The sequence below is a fragment of the Takifugu flavidus genome, chromosome 4 (genome assembly GCF_003711565.1).
Source record: "Takifugu flavidus isolate HTHZ2018 chromosome 4, ASM371156v2, whole genome shotgun sequence".
Lineage (NCBI taxonomy): Eukaryota > Metazoa > Chordata > Actinopteri > Tetraodontiformes > Tetraodontidae > Takifugu > Takifugu flavidus.
Window position 1 is genome coordinate 16,851,483 of NC_079523.1, and position 23,021 is coordinate 16,874,503.

The following is a 23,021-nucleotide window of genomic DNA, read 5'->3' on the forward strand; positions in this document are numbered from 1 at the left end:
TCGGGGATTAGGTTGAGCAGAGCCAGAATGCAGAACCGAGGGGGAGGACGTGAACCCTCGGAACCGTACAGTCCCGTTTACAGCGGGCAGGAGTGACAGAACGGGGCTTACAGGAGAGGAGGCCGACGATGTAGCGGAGCAGACTGGGGATGAACAGCAGAGAAGTCGGGACCAGGTGAGCAGACAGGAACCAGAAACGCTGAGGCAGAAGTCGGGGACGGAAGGATGGTGAGTTTACCGGGAGACAGGTTCGGCAACAAGAGGTCAGGCAAATAAGTGCTGGAGAGTCTTGCACAGAAACTCAGAAGAACAATCTGGCAAAGACTGAGAGTGCTGGGGGGGCTTATAGTCAGGGCTGATTGGGAATAAGCTGCAGCAGTGCTAGCAGGTGAGTGGAGTTGAGCTGACGGGGTGGGAGTGGCTGGCAGGTAGGGTGGAGCAGGGGCAGGGAGAGTGGAAAATTACTGGGGCAGAGGGACAGGAGGGAACTGGGGAAATGGGGCTCTGACAGCAGCAAATTACCTGAACAAGCCTTTAAGTGCTCCATATGCTTTTAAGCAATTTTCATGGCTCTTGAATCCAGAAAAACGTGCTTTCACAAAGACTTTAATTTAATTGCCTTCATCTGACTGTTTAATTTTATGAAGAAGTGGCTACAGTTTTTTAAATGACTTGTAAGTGCACAAGAGGCGTTCAATTCACGGCAAAGCCATAAATGGGCAGTTAGAGGTTAATCTCAGCTCTCAGCAGGGCAGATCCATCAAAGATGTCTGGCTCGAGGTCCCAGAGAGGCTAGTTGTCTGCATTAGAGCCGCTGGCTGTGTTTGGCAAACCGTGTCAGGAAGAATAAATAAAAGGACTTGGGGTCGTGACTCTCATGCAGGGAATCGAGTAATGAGCTCAGAAGAAGAATCAGTGGAAGCTCTCTCGTCACCATCGATCCACGCCGCCGTGCCTTCTCCCACCATGAGGCTGTGCTGATGTAGCAACACCCTAATCACCTTGCTATAAATTGGCAGCAAAAATGCTACAAAACTCTTATTTTGGCGTATTTGGAACCTGCAGCGTGAAAAGGTATTTGTGGATGGATGAGGTGTCTCACTGACCCAAACTAGCACGTCCAGAAGCACCGCGTCTTGCAGCGTCACCTGGATTTTAACAAGAAAATGGGCTACAAACCAAAACAGGCAATTAGCAGAGGATGCAGTCCTCATCAGAGATGAGCAGAGAGCCCGAAGGGTGTATGAAACAAAGTTTGAAACAAGAAGGTTACAGGCTCTTTGAACGAGCTGGGTGCTCGGTGCGTAGCTAATTGGAAAAACTCATTAGAGGACAAAAAAGATACTTCTAAAACAGCTTTTTAAAAGAATCCTTCTACCAATCATTTCATGATAACCTGACTACAGTGTGTTGTACAGACAGTTGCGTATGTGATGTCACAGAAACCATGTGTAGGTGCGAGCAGCCCTGTGAGGAACGTCTGAAATTGGCCGCTCAGAGTACAAAAGTCCAGTCCCCTGGATACAGCCTGCAAACGGATCAAAGTGTAATTATTTAGAGCCAGTGTCCACGCGCAGCAAAAGGTGCATCGTTAGGGGGAAATGTTCTCACCCCCCGGCTGCCCGGGGCCTTCCCACCCTCCTCCATGGACCGGCGCTTCACCTCCGGTTGCCCAGGAAAAGAATAATGATGTTCTTCCGTGTCTTGATGAGGGCATATTTTCCAAACAATCGCAATATCAGAAGTGTGCAGGTGCCTCCCGGCTCGCGGATGGCTCCTTCCCTTGTCTGGTGTCCAAGCAACGAGCACGCTTCCATTCTTCCCGCTGCAGAGCGGCCTGCTCTGAACTTTCCCCGCTCATCTGTAGATGGCAGTGATAGCATGGCAATAATGATCCAGGCCCTCCGACGTGCACGTTATTTACAGTTTTACCGTCGGCCTCGAACCCAGTCGTGTGTCTTTTCCTTTGACAACAGATACTTAGGGATGAAACCAAACTACAACTTGTTCGTAAACTATTTGGTCTTTTCCTGAATCTTCAAATAACCCCCCCCCCCCCCCTTCCCACCAAAGAAAGACAAAGAGCATGTGAAGTCGTGTTGTCTTCGAGTTTTGTCGCACCCCATGAGAGCCTCTCTGCCGTCCCTGAGCAGCTGAGCCGGTACAAAGACACCTTTGTGAGGCTGCTCTCTAAAGCCGCTGAAAAGCCCAGAAATGCCCCAGAAGAATCGCAGCGCCAAAAATCACAGGCGGGAATCTTGTCCGTCCACACGATGTGTTCAGGGGGCATCGCGCCATTTTCTGTTTGGCACCCTGCTGAGCCTGGGAGCCCCCCCCACCGCCCCCCCATCCATCCATCCATCCATCCATCCATCCATCCATCCATCCATCCACCCAACCACCCATCCATCCATGCATCCATCCATCCATCCACCCATCATCCACCCACCCATCCATCCACCCATCATCCATCCATCCATCCATCCATCCATCCATCCACCCACCCACCCACCTATCTATCTATCTATCTATCTATCTATCTATCTATCTATCTATCTATCTATCTATCTATCTATCTATCTATCTATCTATCATTTAAGTTTGCACTTTATTCACATGTAAATGATAAAGGATTTTTCTTGTTTGTTTGTTGAGCTACTTGTTGTGCTTGTTTGCTTATTGTCTCCTGAGTTGGGGAGGTCCATCGACCCCCCTGAGCAAATCCACCCATCTGCTACTCTCATATACCAATAATTAGATTGTCCCGCGCAGGTCTTTCGATAAGGTTCAAGTCGATTAAAAGTTAATTAATTACCCAACAATGGACACCCACCTGGAAACCAGTGGGGCATTACTGTGGGGGGGGGAAGCCTAGATTGAAAATCACCGCTGTTGTGCATGTGCACGTACATGGAGGGGGTGGGGAGGGGGCAAGGACGCAGCCAGCCACTTAGGGAGGACGGCTAGGGGAGCAAAATATCCATCCCCATTTAACATGCCAATCAGGATTAATGTGCTTTCAGAGCGAGGCTCGCCCAGGTTCCGCTGGATGCAGCGCAGCCGGGTTAGAGGCGGCGATAAAAGGCAGGAACCGCATAAGAGGAGCTCAACACAGCCCCGCGGCTCCAGTAACGCACGGCACGGCGCGTCGCTCCGACTCCGACTGGCGTCTCCGCGCGTCTACGCGTCTCACGCCGCAGTGGACAGTCGCGATGATCGATCGTTCGCACGCTCCGACAGCGTGATGCGCGTCGACTGATATGTCAGAGCAGCTCCGAGTCGCCCAGCTCTGCTCCTCCGGTCTCTCTCCGCCCGTGGAAGTCTTCATGCAGATGACATTTGCTCGCTCACGGAGCTCGCTGTTCGCTCTCCTACACCAGAACCTGTTGTGAACTTTCTGCAGTGAATACGTGATCCCGGCGATGATGGATCTCCTGGGCGCATGCCACACGCTGCTTTTCCCAGTTCAAATGCTTTACCACGTAATCAGGGCAAGTTTGACTTCGCTCTTGCCAAGCAGAAGAAAAGACCTCGCCAAGGAGGTGGTTTTGATCACCGGTGGAGGACGAGGCATCGGGCGTCACCTGGCCAAAGAGTTTGCCAAGCAGGGGGCCAAAAAGGTAAATCCACTCCATTGTTGACAACTTGTTGCTCCTCAGTAATGTAGGATAATATTCGGATTATGCTCAGTTTGTTCAGCACACACGCACGCACGCACGTGCCCCCCCCCCCCCCCCCCACACACACACACACACACACACACTCACACACTCATACACTCATGGCAGCCTAATCAGTCCTGTCCAAAGTGTCCATCCTGCCTAAAGCTCCATGCATGAAGCGCCTTAACTTTTGAGTAGCTAGCTGGAGATATTGACCTTCATTGTAGTTCAAGTATTGCTCAATAACTGGGGTCAAGAGGTCAGCTGTGGGCAGCTCTAATGGCTAATTGATGTCATGAAATCGCTACAGTCCATCCTGTGGAGGAATATGTGCCTCTTCAAACATTTCCTTGTGGTTTGCAGTTGGTTCTGGACAAAACCTTTCCACTCAAACCCTGATCAAAACGACGGGAGGATTCCTGGCACCTGACAATAAAGTGGTGCTTGGTCTTAATTTAGTGACACGGTTGCGATTTATAAACGGGGTTTCTGCAAAACAAAACCATCTCAACAGTTTTTGAGGAGCAGCTTATAGTCCTGGATTAGTCTCGTGGAAGAGCAGCAAGTCAAAGCCTGTAAAGTGAGAAATGACTTTGATTGAGAGCTTCATTCGCGGCTAATTTAGCGCCCTTGCTATCATTCTAACCATGTAGCACATGACTGACTTGGGCCGCCTCGCTGCATGTTTTGCTTAATAGCCCTGACAGGTCAAAATTGATATTTTAACTTGAAATTCAAAGTATCCAAGAAGAACCCGTGCCAAAGCCAGGCACTTCATCCGTCAACATCATGGCACCTTCCCACACTCGCTATTCCTCACCCCCTTGACAAGGAGCTGCCATTTGGGCTCAGCAAAGACGGACACAGACTGTCTGTGCCTTCACTTTCTGTACTGGACGCTGTGTTCTTTGTGGTTCCCATCCTTTGTACACACAGTCTGTCTGTGGGTGAAATGGGAAAAATGACACGACTGAGTGCCTGACGAGCAGCTGGTGTCCTTTTAGCGACGGCTCGTTTGTATCGAGGAGCTCGATTTTTGTTCACCTCAGGTGGGAGCCATCATTACGCAGTGAATATAACGCTAGCGATTCCCCTGGTGGGATGCAGCTCAGCTGAAAGCTGCCGCTCTTAATTATGCGTGCGTGGGTGTCACAGCTCCATCTCAGAGAGTCCTTATTCAGCGGCTTAAAATGATTGCTTAAAGCCCAGTGAAATGCTAACTGTCTGCCACTGCCTTTCAATGCAGTCTCCATAGGGCAGGAACCAAGAAACAGGCAGGGGTTTAAAGAACTGCCTGCAGCTGCACAACAAAGGTTGTCACCATTCTTTTCACCACCTCATTGTTGGGTATTGTCAAGGTGTGAAGGCTTTGAAAGCAACACCTTTGGTAACGTGTATGACATCTACGCCGTCTTAAAGAGATGCTAAAAGGAAATAGGGCGGCAATTATGAATATCCACTGCGAATGTTCACTCGCCCCGATTCAAGCCCTTTTGTTATTGGCTCGGAAGTTCAAATTATCCCTCCTTGTAGCATGAGAAAGAACTTAGTGAGCAGGAGAGCTGGGGTTTTGGAAGTGAAATTAGGGCCGTTGATTGAGGGAACTCTTACAGAACTAATAGACCGGTAAACCGAGTCATTCGTGTCACAAACCGCTCCCAAGTTCAAGGCACTGTCAGAGATCCTTCAATTCAGTAGCTAGTGGACCAGTTGCACGTTGTGCTGCACAGCAACGTCCTCAAATTTCCTCCCAAAGTCTTTTGCAAAGCAGGGAAACAAACCCAAGGTTGCAGGAAGCAGCCATTACATGCGGCTGTTAACCTGAAAAGATCACTGCCAGAAGGAAAGTTCAAACCGAAGCGCTGATAACAGGTTTTTCTGTGCATGTGCAGGAGGCGGAAAGCACACCGCTCCCAGCTGGGTATTGCCCCGCGACTGACCTTGTGGTCTCCGTAGTAATTAGACAGCAGCAGGCGACTGCCTCCTGAACTCCCGCTGCCCCTGCTGTGTGTTACCTCTGTGCTCGCCTATACAATGGGTGTGAAAAGTAGGGTTCCTACCCACCCATACATTCAGATCTGAGAGATAGAGTGTCACTGTAATTCAGCTGGGGCTACCAGGGACACTAGAGCCAGTATTGAGTGGCATCTAGACATAAAGTTTCAGCCTCCAGCTCTGTGACATCAGCCCGCTGAGCAGATAGCGCTGACTCGGTCTTGCTTATCCTCGCCTTGGCGGATAATTAACAACAAAAGCTACTTGAACAAGCCCATGTGAAAACACTTTTTCCCATAATGCTTTGGCCAGTGCTTGATTGTTCTGTGGAGCTTGTGTGCTTGTGTGACAGATTAAGTGCTGGCGTTTAATGAGAGCTGTCAGCATTGTTTGCAGTGCTCAAATCCCATTAACAGCTTTGACTTGTGTATTAAGACCTGTCTTCCCTTGTTGATTGCTCCAATTGCCTTGTAAATTAAGCAAACGTTAAAAAAAAAACATTCAAAATGAAGTCAAACAATGCACGGGCCCAGGGGGAGCCAATTTATTAGTGCTTTGGATCTGATAAGGAAATCAAGAACAAATTTCAGACTAATCTTTTGCGTCTCGGGAGTTTAGCGGCATCGTTGTTTCTTCACTTCTGACTATTGATTCCAGACGTTTCTTGACACACGAGCCCTGTGTTGCGGCAGCAGCAGCTCAGTCGTTCGGCGCAGACGTTGGCAGCGTCCCAAAGCGCGCCCATGCAGCAGCACGACGGGTCCAACGTGTGCAAAATAAATAGTTTGACCGTCTGCTGTAATGGACGTCCTGCAAGTGTCAGGAGACACACTCTCGCGTGTGTACACATACACACACAATCTTTGACTCTCCCATACACACGATCATTTACCCGGAGACTTTTTGCTCAAATATTAACCTTGGTCACGGGCAGCCAGCCAAATCCCACACTGGCGTCCTCAGCACTTCACACACACACACATATACACACACATATACACACACACACACACACAGTGGTTTCAGACTCCCTGACCAGAGATGACAGGGCTCATCTGCCCAACAGGCCGTGTAATCTCTTTGAGAATTTGTGTTTGAGAGATGAGCATGGCTCACCCCCTGATTTCATTACCTTTCCCTGACCCCAAAGACTGACAGATCTAATTGCCCAATCACTACCCCCCCCCCCTACCCGCCCCACCACCACCTCTATCCAAACCCATCTTGCTTGCTGAAATGACTGGTCTTGATGATGAAGAGATGATTCATTCACAAAGCCCCCCCCCCCCCCCCGCTTTTAATCTTGTTCGTAAACTATTTGCTGCAGTGAAAACGGCCTCTGTTCTCTGACCGAAAGAAAGTTTTTACACAATGACCCTCATCGAGTCGCGCAAACCCTACAGAATGTCGCAGCCACAACCCGTTGGGTCCCTTTTTAATGAGCGCGGCGCTTCGGATGTTCGGTGTTTTTCCCGCTTGCCTCCAGACTGAACGTTCTCTGCCATCCGCTAGGTGATCCTCTGGGGCCGGACAGAGAAGAGCCTCAAAGAAACGGCTGAAGAAATCACTCTATCGGGGGCCGAGTGCCATTACTTTGTGTGTGACGTGGCCAATCGCGAGGAGGTTTACAAGCAAGCCAAGGTGGTTAGAGAAAAGGTACGGCAGCATTTCCTCCTCTTCTCATAGCTGCTTTCCCATCTGGCACATGGATTAGGGTTGGGGATCTCCGGGGAAGCACAAATATAGAATTAAAAAGGGCAAATCTAGCAACTGCAACGCACCGACTGTTGTTCTTTGTTTCAGGTTGGAGATGTTTCAATATTGGTGAACAACGCAGCTGTGGTCCACGGGAAAAGTTTGATGGACAGCGATGATGACGCACTTCTCAAATCCCAGCACATCAACACCATGGGACAGTTCTGGGTAAGACTTGCTCAAGTTGGAGCAACAAGAAGGGGGAATTTGCCCCCCACCTGATTGTTCTCGTCAGTTTCATTTCCCAGTTTGAGCATGACCTGTCAATCACAGCTCTTATTTTGTAGTAATAACCCAAGCATTTTTAAATTACTTCCTCTACCACCTGAACCATCAGAGGGATTTTGGAAGTTTTCTATTTCTTGGGGTGGGAGATCAAAAGGCTGTCATGGGCTGTCAGAAATTCCATTATCAACCAAATGGAAATTGGAATTGAATCTTTTCCTCGCCAGTTCCCTTTAAACCCTGAATATATTTCAACTTTTATTTCCATGCCTTCCTCGCCCCTTTTCTTTATTCTTTTGCTTCATTTGCTCTTTATTCTCTGCTCATTCCAGACAACAAAGGCCTTCCTCCCTCGTATGCTTGAGCTCCAGCACGGCCACGTCGTGTGCATAAATTCCATCCTGTCCAAGTCCCCCATCCCCGGGGCCATCGACTATTGCACCTCCAAGGCTTCGTCGCTGGCCTTCATGGAGAGTCTGACGTTGGGTCTCTTGGACTGTCCAGGCGTCGGCTGCACCACCGTGCTTCCTTTCCACACCAACACTGAGATGTTCCAGGGCATGAGAGTCAGGTATGTCAAGCTCTTTGTCCCCACAACCCCTCTGAGTGGGAACACGTTCGGCCTGAAATGGTCTGCCTCAGTGCCTTAAAAAGTGTTCTTTTATTTTGTAGGTTTCCCCAGCTCTTCCCGCCTCTCAAACCAGAGGTCGTAGCTCAGAGGACTGTGGATGCAGTCAGAGCTGACAAGGCTTTCCTCTACCTGCCTTGGACTATGCATGCGCTTGTCATCCTTAAAAGGTAAAGAAAGATGACCAAATAATCTTTTTGTATCGATAGAAAGATGCATACTGCACGTCTTTTATATCGGTAATTGCGGCTCAATTTCTGTTCCTGGTGTTTCTGGACTTTTCAGCTTCATGCCACAAGCTGCACTTGAAGAAATCCACAAGTTTTCTGGGTGTTATACCTGCATGAACACATTCAAAGGGAGGACATGAGCTGCACAGGATGTGAAAAGAACCTCGAGAGCTTTGGGGTGGATGAGGGAGCGGACCGCAACCCTGATGTGAAGGGGGCCCCCACATAGTATGAGACACTTTGGGAATATGCTGGGTGGCATCTGCAAGTACAATTCATTGATAAACTCTCCAGGGTGTGTGTGTGCGTGCGTGTGCGCCTGTGTGAAGAAATCGATGCCCTTCTTGTTTTGAACGGAAGCCATGTGTAGGTTTGTGCAAGTAGTTATACTGTGAGGGTTTTTTAAGAAAACTTTTTCTAAACTTAATTTTTATGCTCTTTTCATGTCTTTGCATCAAACCAAGATAATAAAACAGAGTTTTAGAGATGCCCCCTGTTTCTTTGCTCATGATACAATTGGGAACATTTGAGACATGCATTTTTTTGTGTGTGTGTGTGTCTGTCGTTCGATTCCCCACAGCGATAAAACATCTGAACATGAGATCGGTGTCGTAGGGTTCCAGTGCCTTTACAGGAGATCATTATTATTATTATTATTATTATTTGGTCTTTGCTGTCAGAAAGAAGGGCCGAAAGTGCGGTGACGTACTCAAATAAATCATTCTGGATCCAGTACAATAAATAATGTTCTGGAATGATTTATCTGAGTATATCACCCCACTAAAATTTAGTTATATTTTTTTATATTTATCTAATGTGATTAGCATGATAGCCAAAACCTCCAGTGGTTTAAGAGTTCAGTGTGGCTAACGAATGATGGGGTATTTTAATCTGCATGAGTAATGTAACTGTAAAGGCAAATGGTCTTAGTCGTGTCTGTAGAGCTACATTAACTTGGATTTTTCAAGGTAAGGTAAACAAGTAGGGATTTTATTGTACACTGAATGTAGAATAATATGTCCTCATGAACTGTTTGGACTTATCTCGTGTCCTGACCTCTCAGCCAGGATTACTGTTTTTCCACTGCTGCTGGGGAAAGACGGCAAACATGTTTTCCTCTCAAAAGATCTCATTCTAGGCTGTGAGAGGCTCTCTGTCCACAATAGATTGGCTCCACATCCTAAGAAGTGTTCTATTTATTTCTTTTCTGCATTAGAAAGTGGGGTTGTTCTGTCTCCTGCCAAGGAACACCGAGTCCTGAACTGATAAACATTGAAAAGGCTTCTACGCTCATGCTGCACCCTATTTAAGACAGACTGATGTGTTTTGAGAAGCGGAGGCTTCTTGGTTCAAGTCCTGGTGCAGACAAAACTTGGGAGGTGTTCTAGGGCCGGGGGGGGGGCTCGGACCCCCTTGGAGCACTGCTGAGGTATCCGTGAGTGAGCTACTGAACCCCCCCTGGCGACTCCTTCAGGGGTGTATCCTGCCTTCGCCCACCATATGCAGCTGGGACAGGCTCCAGCACCCTCGGAGTGATCCCCAAAGGTATAGAGCAGTCAAAAATAAGACAAAAAAGGGAAGAAAGATGCATTTTAACGAGATAAACTGCTTACTTTTGCAATGCTCAACGGCAGTTTAGAAATGGCCACAACAGCACACATGGACCATCAACTGCAATAAAGAGGATTACTTTTAGAATGGTTAGCGCTGTTTCCTCAGGGTAGAAAGGTCACGCCTTGTTCCCCAAGTCCAGGATCCCTCTGAGTGTAATAAACCCCAGAAAGCACATGAAGCTGATACATCCAGTCGCACAGAAAATCCAAAAGAATGGCTGTAAAACGTGGGATTTGGCCGCCCTTTGGCCAGACAAATCTGATCAACATTTATTTAAATCCCAGCGAACCATAAATGCCCCTCTGAGCTCTCACAATAGAGCCACGCATGATGATCGGAAGGTGACCTATTGTTGCGCGAGAGGAGCTGAGCGGCTCTGCACGCCAAGCTTTAGCAGCCTGTTTCTCATCGTCCCGGCGGACTTGTGAAAGCCAGAGAGAAGACGCAAGCTCAGATGGAAACAAGGCAGCATGTACTCCACACATTCTGGAAGAGGAGGGCTAAAATGGTCTCACTAGACAGGTTCAGAGCAAGGTTAGCCAAATACGGAATAAATCAAAGTGGGCTTGGAAAGCTTTTTCCCGGTTGAGGGCGCTCAGCTCCAGGATGACTGACCAGTCACAGGTGGAAACAGAAGAATTAAGGTTTGGTCCTGCGGGGAGAGCTGCAGCAGTCTTGGCTCTGAATGCATTCCCAGGTGTTTCAAATGCATATTTCAGTTTTATTTTGGCCTCCACTGTGGTTGTAAAACAAGGGCTTAGAGCTCCGCACCAGCATTTCTTTCCCCTTATTTGCCTGTCAGGAGATCCTAATGATTTGCACATTAAAATGAATCAGAAACAGGTATTTTGCTGAGTTCTCGAAGAGTTGAGCTATTTCTTAATCAAATATAAACTCTTCTCTTTAATGGTGCAGCAAAAGCCATGAACTGACTTTCAGTCTTATGGATACAACACAAATAAAAATATACAAACATATCGCATATCTAAAAACCAGTAATTCCTTTTATCACCACCGTCGATGCTTAAAACAAGTATGTTCAACAAACTACACGTCTCTCTTCCTCTCCTCTACCTCCAGCCCTCTATAGGAGAGACCAGCATAACTGAGGGGACTTTTCCCGTTTGATATCCAACCGTTCGTAATTCCAACACAGGGGGTTTGGAAAGTCTGCCTCCAACGATCCGTTAAATATATGAGTCTGGATCCGGACTACTCCATTTGGCTTCCAGCGCGCTGATGCTGAACGCATGTAAAACCCCCTGCCAGCGCAGGATTCTGTCGTTATTCATCTCACAGACACTTTCGGATCCCATGACTCCCAATTTCCTGGCTGCTGGTTCGATGTGACTGAGGCCTAATATGCTTCCTCCTCCTGTGTTTCGCTTTAAATGTATTTGACATCCACAGAATACATCCAATTACCGCTGAAAGAAAAGTGCCAACAGAGCGCAATGACAAACTGTCGTCAGTCGCTGGCGTCGAGGCCGGTGGTGGGTGACTGTAACAAGCCCCGTGAGATCAGGTGTCCTGTTGGTCAGCAGAGAGCACCTGGAGCACGTAGCTGAAGAGCCTGAACCTGTGGGCAAACAGAAAGGTAAAGAACAATAGTTCACTAAGGTGTTATTTGTTCTAATCCGCTTTCTCCGGTCAACAGCGTTAGCCTTGACACGGCTTTGCTGCTGTGCACATCCATCACAGGGTGGGTAGTATGATAAAAGGGCTTAGGCCTAACCCACAACAGGGGGCCGGCCGAGAAGCCTCAGTTGACCTGTCAACTGTAAGAGTTATTATACGCTGTGGTGTTAAAGGTCAGGGGCAGCAGCGAGCGCGGGGGTGTCAGCCTACACCCGCACAAGCCCGCAGCAAAGAGGTGAGTCAAGGACCGCAGAGAATCAGCTGCAGTTCCCGCATGAACGAAGACAATTAGACAACATGGTAACGTCACAGAGCGGACCACTGTCCCACTGCGGACAAAGCCAGCACTTCTGGACGGCTTTCCCACTGCAGGAATCCAATTTCATTTCCTTTTACTGCTTTTTAAGGGTGGATTCATCGGGCTGCTGTTTCAGAATACCAGCCAAAAAGCCGAAGCTCTGGGCTCAGAAATTCCCTCCCTCCCTGTCTAATAACGGCCGTCTCTCCATGGCAAGCGTCAAGGAAGCCAAAATGTTAATCATCGCGGGGAATAGACGCTGGCGCTGTGCATAAATATCGTCTCTCATTGGTGCCGGCATCACTGTCGCTATGGTAACGCCTCCGTCAGCACCAAGCCACATGGTGAGTCCCAGTTCACAGTCTGACTTTTATCCCAAATGGATGCAAGGCACCAACTTTTGGGGTCTGAGGACTGCACCCCCCCACCCCCCACCCCTCCTTCAGGCGAGTGCACGCATGACACGTGACCCGTTTTGCATTTAAATTCTCCACCTCTTGCTGTCATGCGGTCTGTCGTCCGCACATGCCTGCAGGCACACATATGGAGAAATGCGTGCGCGAGTTTCCCGAAATCCCACAGCGCTCAACAAGATTCCTTCAGGTCCTTCACCTACATCACGAAAGCTCTGTTGCACATGTGCTTTCCAGTGTGGTGCTGTTAAACGGAAAGAAAGTGGGAGGCCGGCTCCGAGGGACAAACGGAGCAGAGCAAAGCTCCGAGAGGAAGGGCGTGAGAGGCCGCAAAGCAGTCCACATAGCATGGATGGGCTTGCTTGTATTTATAAAGCCCACTAGGCACCGCGTCAGGAGATCTCTGCCTAAAAAATGTTGTTCCCAGATGGACAGCCTCAGTCGGATTTATTTATTACAGAGCAGCTTCCTGGTTGATTACGCAACAGTGTCACAGCATGGACTGAACTCTTTGGCTCTCAGTCTGTTGCCAGCCTGCCTTGCTCAAGGTGAATCAGATGTGGGTCAGGGAGAGGACAGCGTCCTCTCCCTGACCTCATCTGAAATCCAGAGCAGATATCAAGAGCTTACATAACTGCCTCAGGAATGCTCTAATCCTGACAAAGGGAGACCTTAGATGGTCGCGGGCTTCTAACACCCACAAGAATAGCAAGTATTCTAAAAACAAATGAAATAAAGATTTTAAAAGCTGTTGTAAACCAGCTGGCAGGGAAGATGGTACATTTTTGTGGAAGTGCGTGTGCGAACGTGTGCAACTGAAAGTCACATGACCAGCGTTGGCAGCATTTGAACTACACCTGAACTTAGATAAATGGAAACAGACTGCAGCCGTTTGCGTCAGGATGAAAGCATCCCTCCGGAGAGCCGTTACTATGGGATGTGAGAGGAGGATGTGGGTTATTAAGCAGCACACGAAGAGCATAAAAACACTTCTCTGAACGTCGGAGTCAGCACGGTGCGATACGTCGGGGCGATAAAAATCGCACCCCAAGCCCTCACATCTCAGAGGCGCAATGGTCCTGTTAGTTCTACCCACTTTTGGTGGAGGTCACAAACATATGGTCCCTCATCATACCCTTTGTGGTATCACTATCCTCCGCACGCAGCTTCTGTAGAAACAGATTTATGTTGGATAAGATACCGGCAGAGTCGACAGAGCACATCGATGCGCCCGTGAAGCAGAAACCGCGAGAGAAAACGTGGCTTCGGCGGTTTGTGTTTGTACCCGTCACACGGTAGTGAGTAATAGCCTGCTCAACACTAGTGAGGTGAAAGGGCTGCTGGGAATGCATGTGTGTGTGTGTTGAAGGGGGGGGCACACATCCTGCTGCAATTACCCTGTAAAAGGACAAATGAGCCCTTACAGCCAAATATTTAGAGGATGTCCGATTGGGAATACGGGCAAATTGACAGATCGCTTCTAGTGTTTTGAGCTCATTGTGCACGTGCAAACGTGCATGTTTTGATGTCTATTTTAGTTGTCCTGAGAGCTTTTTTAGCTTTATGCCATGGAGAAGGGAAGCCTGTAGCGATAACTTTGTTTAGAGGAAAACGAAAGCTTGGTGAAGCTTGGGGTTGTGAGTTTACAGGAACTGGTATGATCAGAAATGCCTTCTTCTCGTCCCTGCCGCTGGGCTGCTGCTCCGAGTGGAGGAGCCCGCTTGCACCAAGACTGAACTGAGCAGAGGAGTTTCAACATCTGGCTTGTATCTACAGTTTACGGTAATTTAGATGCAGTTGATGGTTTCCAGTAGATCCACAAAGAGCGAATTGTTCTGGGTTTGGCCCTTGTCTGACTTGGAATTGAAGGGAGTGGTGCTCTGGCGCCTGACGGCCACAGCTGGGCCTGTCTGTCAAATCCTCATGTGTCACACGGGTCGGACTAATCCCCGGCATGAGAAATTGAGCGAGAGGTTCGGGTGGTCAGCGCATGACTGGAGGGGCTTTGATGAAAGACGAGAACTGGGTATGGGTAATGCTAAATCAGAGCTCTGTCTTTGAAAGGAACTTCCACTTTTCACAGCTTCCCCCCCTCCTACGGAATCAGCTAGCTGAGGAACATGGAGTCATTGCACCCAACATTTTGAAGGGACCGAGAGATGACAAACACTTGCCTCAGCCAGCGAAACCACACCGCGGTGCCTCTCCTCCCCCACCAAGGTCCCACACTACACTGCAAGTTTGACAATTGGGTTCAGCACGAGGTCAAGCTCTGGGTTTGACAATGGGCCAACCAGTCTTCAATGGGAGTAGAGCAGACAGCTTTCCCACAAAGAGCTCACTCACAGAGAGGGGATTCTGGCTTCGTGGCCTCTGCAGTTATAATTATACTGTCTGGGGTTAAAGGAACATCTCTCCCACCGTAATCCAGCTCACGTCTGCCTCTCACACCGCGGCTGTCTGTACCTCGGCGTATTTGCACAATTACAGGGGTTTCCGCACGTGATATATTCGCATGACGGGTGTTATTTGAGTGAGTCACTGGTGAACAAACTTGTAGCTGCCAACGACCTCCTGGATCTGTGTCTCATCGCTCCGAGGCAGAAGACGATTGCATTTACTTGCCAGCTGCTCTGAGGCACGAAGCGTTCAGAGCGGAGAGCCTCAGGATTAGTGCCGCACACGGAAAAGGGGAACTTGTGCAACTCACTGTGTTCAAATCGAAACTACAAGTAAGCTACACACTTCTCGCGAATGGGCATTCACCCTTCTAGCTGTTCCTCTTTTATTATTTGTGCTGCGGACCACTGGTTCGGTCCAGTTGAGACCCGGGGACACTTCTTTTCTCCTCTTTACTCCTGTGCAGACGTGCATCTATTCTGAAGTGCACGTCTGTAGGATGGGAGTGGGCTACAGCAAAGGTCCGACAGTGCAAGATCACCTCTTCTGAGTGGTGTTCTTGGTGCTGGATACTGTTCAGACCATCTCCACAGTAGCGCAGATATATATTGTATAGGCTACAGGCATATGTGAATCACACACACACACACACACACACACGCACACAGAAAGGTTTCTACCATATGACTGACTGTATATGCTGTGTATCAGGTTGGTCATCATTCTGCAGGTACTGTGAAGGCTCCTGTGAGTGTTTCTGTGTTCCTCCCTCTGTGCCGGTGTGCTGCTGGCGAGTGCTGACTGAGGGACATGGATCTTGCACACTGAGTGTGTGAACTCTGGCTGAACCCCTGGGTGTACTGTTTCAGGCACGCTCTGACAACCTCGCCCCAACGACCCGGCTCGCGACTGCACAGTTCACAGGGAGGTCCTCCACTCACGCAATGCCACCCCCTCCCCTCCCGTCCTGCTCCCGACTCCTTCTCTCCCTCCTCTATTTCCCCTTGTGCCCCCCCCCCCCACCGTACCCTCCTTCACCTTGCTTTTCTACCCTCCCTCTCTTCTCAAATTCTCTCAATATCCCCTTCCGTGCTGTTTTATTTCCCCACAAAAGTTCCGGCCGTCTTTGCTCCTTCTTAGTGTTTCTGCGCTGGTGTCAGCAGAAGAGAAACAGAGCCGGCGTTCCAGAGACGCAGGTCCTGCGCTCCTGCCAATTGCAACACTCTGCTTGTTTGAATTCCAGGACATCCTGGTCAGGCCTGTCTAATCAGCCGCTTTGTAGATAAGGGACGGGCAAAAACAACAGGTTTTAAAGCAACACGATTCCAGACAGGATCTTGAGGAATTATAGAAACTGAAAAGCAAAAATACATTCTTTCTACAGTCTGATCCAAGTCAGGGAAACTTTGGCTCTATACAGACTAAACGCACGGTCCAACACATTCAGTCAGCAGGCCAGTTCGGTTTTACATAAACGATATGGGGAAAATATGAAACACATCCTGTTTTGGTTATGAGGTCACAGTAGAACAAGTTCCCTCAGGCAAACGCGGCCCAAAAATGACCTCTGGTTGTCACCAAGCCGAGGATCCTTGCAACATAACCGTGCCGTATTTTGGGACATTCTTTGACCTTTGACCGGGCGGTTTCTGGCTTAGAAACGGAACCTTTCGAGGAGGAACACAACTGCGAAGAAGCGGAATTGCTCTCCCGAGCGGCGTCGTGCAGCGCTCAGAGCAACCACCAGCCGTTGCTCTCAAGGGGACCTTCGCACTCTTGTGGCCACCCGATGCGATTGGAAGCCAGCAGACGCATCATAAATCTCTCAAGTATTCCATCTCTATCAGCGGTGCCTTGTGCCGTGTCATAGGTCTTCAAACCCCTCACCGCTGATCACCCCACCACTCATCTCATTAACTCCCTGCCAACCTGTCCCCAACCCCTGCCGCAGGCTTTCCTCTTGACATTATGGGAGGTACCACTTAGCCGCTCAAAAGACACATGCTGTGCGGCCTGTGCAAACTGCCTGATTGGTTGGCCACCCCTGACTTGCTGTTTGGTCTGTGAGTGTCGAATGATAGACTGTCCTTCATTTGTCTCTTTCACAACCCAGTACAGACTTGTGTGCTCCATCTGCACGGCGTGCACATCCACCTGGTGTTATTTGAAGTTCACTGATGGACAGCCATGAGGGGAGGGAGGCGTGAAGCAGCAACGCGTACGTGGCTGGACTGCGCCTGGCGACGAGCTTGTGCGTGCGGTGATCATTTCACATCCAGGAGACGCACGCGCGACGAGCATTTCAAGGCACATCTTCCTCTGAGCGTCGAGGCAATATTTACGGGGGGAAAATAGTTCTCCTCACCCCCCCCACCCTCAGATTGACCCCTGTTTACCCAGGCCGTGCCCTCATTCCCTGCACACCCCGCGGAACTCCTGCTGGAACTGGGTTTGTGTTACATGGCCCCCGGGGGGCTGGCAGCAGGGGCTGGAGGCCGTCAAGAGCAGGCCCCTCCAGCCACGGACAGCTCCTCCGCTCTCGCAGAGTCAGCGAGGGAAAGACCTGAACTTGGAATGACCCCAGTAAGCAAAGTCCCCCATGGGTTCATCCACAGGCCAAAGCTCCGGTTCCCCTCACCCTTAAATTTTCCTGCTCTTCTCTTTTTTTTGGGACCTGTTTTTCCAACTAGACCAATACATTTTCCAGAGAGGTATCACACCACCCCCATCCACCCCTGCCCCCATTCTCACTTCCTCCCCTAACACACCACCACCACCACACCCCCCGCTCAACTCTCCCAGAGACAGTTACCTTCACAAAAAGCAAAAGGCTTTTATCTTTACTGCCCCCCCATATGTTGCCCCCTCTTTACACATGCACGCTAAAGTGATGAGAGTTTAGGGAGCTACAAACAAGTAGCCAAGTAGCTAAGTGTGAAAGAAAGAAAGAAAGAAAGAAAGAAAGAAAGAAAAGAAAGAAAGAAAGAAGAAAGAAAGAAAAGAAAGAAAGAAAGAAAGAAAGAAAAATTCTCAAATGGTGGTTTCGGAATCGTCATTAACGCTGTGTGAATGTGAACTCTACCGTACAGGAACTACTCTAATAGCAATGACGTTAGCATTGTCCAGGCTCATCAAGGAGGTAAAGCTCCAGCTGACCTCGAATAGATTCCTGGTCTAAACTTGATGGAACCCCTTATGGGTGTTTCAAAAGCATTCATTTCATGATTTCATGGATAAAACGGACGTCACAAATCCGACTGCAGGCGTCTTGTGTAAGAGGATGACGTGTTTCAGACATGCTAATGCTACTACGACATGATAGCTTGCTAATCATCGCACCAGCACACAGCTATTGGTCACGGGGAGGATGCTGGAGCCGACCCCAGCGAAGGCGGGGGCCACCCCAGCTCATCCCTATGGGAGCATGCAGCGGTTCGCTGCCTTGCTCGCGGGTACCTCTGAAGGTTTGCTAACCCGAGAATCCAACTACAGTAATAATTACAGAGCTTGCACACCAGGCTGTTACATATTTCTTATCTTTGAGTGAGCAGAGCGTTTAATAAGTGAACTTTAACTTTTCCACCAATGTTAATTAAACGTCTACGAACAATTGATGGTTGTCGTTGCTTTAATTGACACGTATGACCTGGCGTTACATAAGGTGCTTGTTAAGTTATAACTATAACTAAACTGATAGTAGTTAATACTGCCAGAAACGCCACGGCAGGTTGCTGTGATGACAGTGAGAATCATTCAAATCGATTAAAACTACATGACTGATTTTAAGGTATCATCTTTGATCGTTTCTTCTAAAAAGCAAATGTTTTCATAATGAGTTTGGTTCCCAGTTATTGCTCTTGGGAAGAACTCCAGTCTTTTGCATATGACACTGCCTCATCAGGGAAGCCCAGACAATTAGTGGACTCGTAAACTCATCCGTACTCTCGGTGAACCTGAACGTGTCTGGCAAAGAACCAGGATCAGTGCTGGAACCACAAACCAGGCCACTTCATCCGCATCGTCTTCATCGTCCACTCAAACATTCTAATGACAGGAAGTGCAGTAGATTTTATTTTTCTCTCTGTTTTCAAAAATGTTGGCGCGAGTGTGAGTTTTATTGAATTGTGTTCATGTGTGTTTTGGATGTATTGAGGGGACCTGATGTTTTCAGATATGGTAACAGGTGACCTTGAATACTTGATTGCATTTCTATGTTTCTATAGTATATTTACGACTGATGATTGGTTTAAAACTAATCAGAAATGTTACAGATAAAAAGGAAAAAGCATCTAAGATTAAAAAAAACCAAAAAACTCCCGAGTTGTCCGGTAATGCCTTTGCGCCCCCAAGTGGCGACCTTGTGTCATTGCTTCAGCCGTTATTACAGCTGAATTGATGGTTTCATTTCCCTTTAACCCTTTTTTCCTAAATACACCTCTGCTATTTGAGAAGAAGTTACTTTTTTCAGAGAAGTCAAACATCTGGAAGGCATGATGATTTATATATAGAAATACATTTTCTTTTTACATCAGTGTAGAGTAAAATGTCTTCGAGAATACCTTGAAATGTTGAATGGCAGTGTAGTTGAGTGACCTTTCCTATAATTTGTTCTAATTCACTCTGATTTAATTTGTATAAATGATCAAAGTGTGATATTATGGTGCAGATAAAATCAGTAAAGAGATGAAAATAGATCCGAGGCCATTTTGTGTTTGAACTGATTACAGAAGAATTCACGATGGGGCAGCCACGAAAAAGCCAGCAAAAAAAATCAACACAATTAATTTGACTTTTAAACAGCTAATAAAATGTTCCAATCTCCATATTTTGGGCACTGATAAGGAAATAAATATGCTGGAGAATATCTGATCCACGTAGCGTGGTGCCACCTCTCAGGGTAAAGTGGAATACTTTCAGCCCCCAGAGGACTTCCTGGCTGGATCTGCAAACTATGTCTTTTTGGACTTCAGTATAAACGGTTTACTTTTCAATTGCATCAAAAACTGAAGGCAGAAATGGTCTAAGACGAGCACGTTGTGCCGTTCTTGCTGCGCAGTAAAGTGGCTCTAAAATGGGATTTGCCTCAATAACTGCAGTTGAGAAGATGTGCCGGTGATTGATAGGATCAAATACGCACTTCCCATCATGTCTAACTGATGTTCTCCACTGTCCACTGGGTCATGTGGCGACTCCCTGGGTAGTGAGTAGTGCTGAGGGTACAAGCGTGTGATCTGAGACACAGCCAGGGACGCTGACAGCTGCTCCACAGCATCAAGCAGGTATGGAACGAGGCCCCTCGAGGGCACAAATGATCTAGTCCTCACTGATAACCACTATTTATTTTAATTTTAATTTTAATTTACTATTAATGTTAATGTTGTATTTTGTGTACGTGGGATGAATGTAATGTATCGCTCCTGCCACACGGGGTCAGTGTGGTGTAGAGTTGTCAGGTACTGAGACTTAGAAGAAGAATATACTCACCTGAGGTACACGTGGTTATGTCAGAGGTTTGAGGGGGAGGGGGGGTTTATTCTAAAAGAGGATGGGTTCTATTGAAATAGGACAGAACAAAACATGCTAACCAAAGATTATGTGGCCAAATGAGGGCTGGTGCCTCATTGTTTGGGCCTGGGCTGAGAAGCAGAGAGTGCTTGGTTTAAGGCCCAGTGAGGTGAGGTGCCCTTGAGCAAGATACCAAACCCACAAAGGCTTGTATAGAGACTTATCCAGTGTCTTTGCCCTCACCGTGACCCCTAAAGAGATAAAGCAGTTAAGAAGAAGAAAAGTGGGGAATGTAAGATTTCACCTTCTTGAGTGTAAGTTGACAGTTCATTTATTTCCAATAGAGATTACCTTGAAATTCACACCAAGCTATTGTGCACTTTTAAATACTGAGCAGGAATTCACCACATATTAAATTGTAATTCACCAGATTCACAAAGGAGAAAAGGCGTAAGGGCAATTTAACCCTATACAATGGCCACATAGATCTTTCTCTTATGTAATGCTGTGTGGTTTGAAAGGAAGGAGAAAATCATTTAACCTCTTGAATCATTGATTTGTAATGCGGACGCCCCCCCGCAAACCTTCAGTCCAGGCCTGATTTCCTTCTACAACGTCGATGAATGACCTCCCTTCATCAAAACAGGCTGTTCTGGATTCAGAGGACACGCCTCAACGGTCTAATTCAGGTGTCATTAACATGCAATCACAGTTGTAGTTCCCTTCATCCGCTGCGAGTGTAGTTTTCCAGATTGTTGTCATTATCACTGCTATTTTTATTCTTATTATTTTATTATTGAGTCATCCCTTTCCAGGGACTCCAAGAAGGCCGGGTAAGGACCTGTCCCCAACCTGGAGGCGCAGGGGAAACGACCCTCTTGTTCACCACATGGCGGCTGAGCTGGGGAGCTATGAGTAAGCCTACGCCACCCTCCCCCTGAGGAGCTCCAGACTTGTAGAGACTCCAGCCCTTCTCAAGAAGCAGGATTCCAGAGCCCATGCTGTGTGTGGAGGTGAGCCCAACAATCTCTACCTGGTACCTCTCAACCTCACGCACAAGCTCAGCCCCCTCCCCACCAAGGTGACGTTCCATGTCCCTATAGTCAGGGGTTTAACCTGAGGGTTGGGTTGCCAGGGCCTCCTGCCACGACCGCCACCCAAACCCATGGATCTTCCTGCAGGTGCTGAGCCTTCTGGAAGATGGGCCCACGAGGCTGCACCTGGCAGGGTTCCGTGGGCACAGACCTGGCCACCAGGCCTGCATCCAGAGTGGGGCCCTGGAAACGACGATCCTGGTGATACAAACAACCTTGATTGTGTCCTGTTCGTGTTGGGTTGGTGAACACCCCACAGTCAACTCACTCTTTGTTGGTTTAAATATTCTAAATTTTTAATTTTAAATTCCTCTCCTCTCCTCCCGTGGGACTCAGCAGTCAGAGCCGGTCTCCGTTCTGGTACCCTCTGTTAGAACGTGCTGGTGTCCCTCCAGGACTTTCCTTTTTTCCCTTCTAACCTTCATGAATCATCAGAAAGAGGATTTTTGTGTGTGAGGCTCCACGTCCTCAGATCATCCAAACAGATGTGAAGCTCTCTCCACCCCAGCAGGGGCAGCGGTGGGCGCCGTCTGGTCTGACTTCCACATCTGGACCGTGGCCAGCTGCTCCACCTGTCTGTCCTTGTTATTTGCTTTCTATAGTTACACAGCGCCCTTGGACACTCTGACGCAGTTTCATATTCTGAGTGTGTCGGAAAGCGATGGTCTTGATATGGAGGAGAGGAGAGGAGAGGAGAGGAGAGAGAGAGGAGAGGAGAGGAGAGGAGAGGAGAGGAGGAGAGGAGGAGGACAGGACAGGAGAGGAGAGAAGGGGAGAGGAGAGTAGAGGACAGGAGAGGACAGGACAGGACAGGACAGGACAGGACAGGACAGGACAGGACAGGAGAGGATAGGAGAGGAGAGGAGAGGAGAGGAGAGGATAGGAGAGGAGAAAGGCTCTGAAGAGGAGCGTTTTCAGCCCTATGAACGTCAACGCCTCTCCCCTCATTTCTTCAGCATTTGCTGTAAATCAAGTGTCCTCAGATCCTCCACAGCAGATGTGAAGATCCCTCAGTCTCGCTTCCCTTCCTGCGTCACCTGATGTGAAGCCCAGCAGCGGCACCATCTGCTGCAGCCCTTCATGAGAGGAGCTGACGTCCACATGTCCACTGCGGCCAACTCATCCACCTATTTGTCCTTGTTACCGCTGACAGCAGGTTCTGCCCCCTTATCCACCTCCACATTCTTCAGGTCCAGTAAGCTCCTGAAAGCTGTGGACTGTAGCGTCCAGGGACGTGGCCCCTGAATCCAGTAGCATCTGCCCTTGAATTCACCCTGAAGGGCTCTCGTGTTGAGACCGTGGATCATTCTAAAGACATGGTCACTCTTGCCCAACCGTTTCCACTCGATCAGCAGTCCACAGGTGTACTGGACCACCCCTGATCGTAGGACTAGAAGTCCCTGTCCCTTTACTCTATTCCTAGTGAAACATTCAGTTTGACATGATGAGAAAATCCTTAACAGCACTATTTTAGCTCCTGGAACTATTGTCAGGATACTTTTTATTATTGTCTGTTGACGTCTTCATTATCTCCTGATTACTCCTGCTTGTTTTTTTGGCCCCA

At 48.4% G+C, this 23,021-nt stretch overlaps 1 protein-coding gene and 1 long non-coding RNA gene across 2 annotated transcripts; both read left to right on the forward strand.

Annotated features, from left to right (window-relative positions):
• Positions 1-2,999: 2,999 nt before the first annotated feature.
• dhrs3b (dehydrogenase/reductase (SDR family) member 3b) lies at positions 3,000-8,984 on the forward strand. The gene is made up of 6 exons (XM_057030786.1): positions 3,000-3,620; positions 7,170-7,313; positions 7,461-7,580; positions 7,970-8,208; positions 8,310-8,435; positions 8,551-8,984. The coding sequence occupies exons 1-6, from the start codon at positions 3,423-3,425 to the stop codon at positions 8,633-8,635; spliced, it is 912 nt and encodes a 303-aa protein (XP_056886766.1). The 5' UTR covers positions 3,000-3,422; the 3' UTR covers positions 8,636-8,984.
• An 11,377-nt stretch (positions 8,985-20,361) lies between these two features.
• On the forward strand, positions 20,362-21,715 carry LOC130524505 (uncharacterized). The gene is made up of 3 exons (XR_008950155.1): positions 20,362-20,677; positions 21,179-21,376; positions 21,545-21,715. It is a non-coding gene; the product is annotated as an uncharacterized LOC130524505 (long non-coding RNA).
• The last annotated feature ends 1,306 nt before the right edge of the window (positions 21,716-23,021 follow it).

Bases quoted from the DNA above. Each gene is read 5' to 3' on its own strand.
- dhrs3b (XM_057030786.1), top strand. From the start codon at position 3,423: ATGATGGATCTCCTGGGCGCATGCCACACGCTGCTTTTCCCAGTTCAA. The intron at 7,581-7,969 runs GTAAGACTTGCT...TGCTCATTCCAG, and splicing joins ACACCATGGGACAGTTCTGG to ACAACAAAGGCCTTCCTCCC. The intron at 8,209-8,309 runs GTATGTCAAGCT...TTTATTTTGTAG, and splicing joins TTCCAGGGCATGAGAGTCAG to GTTTCCCCAGCTCTTCCCGC.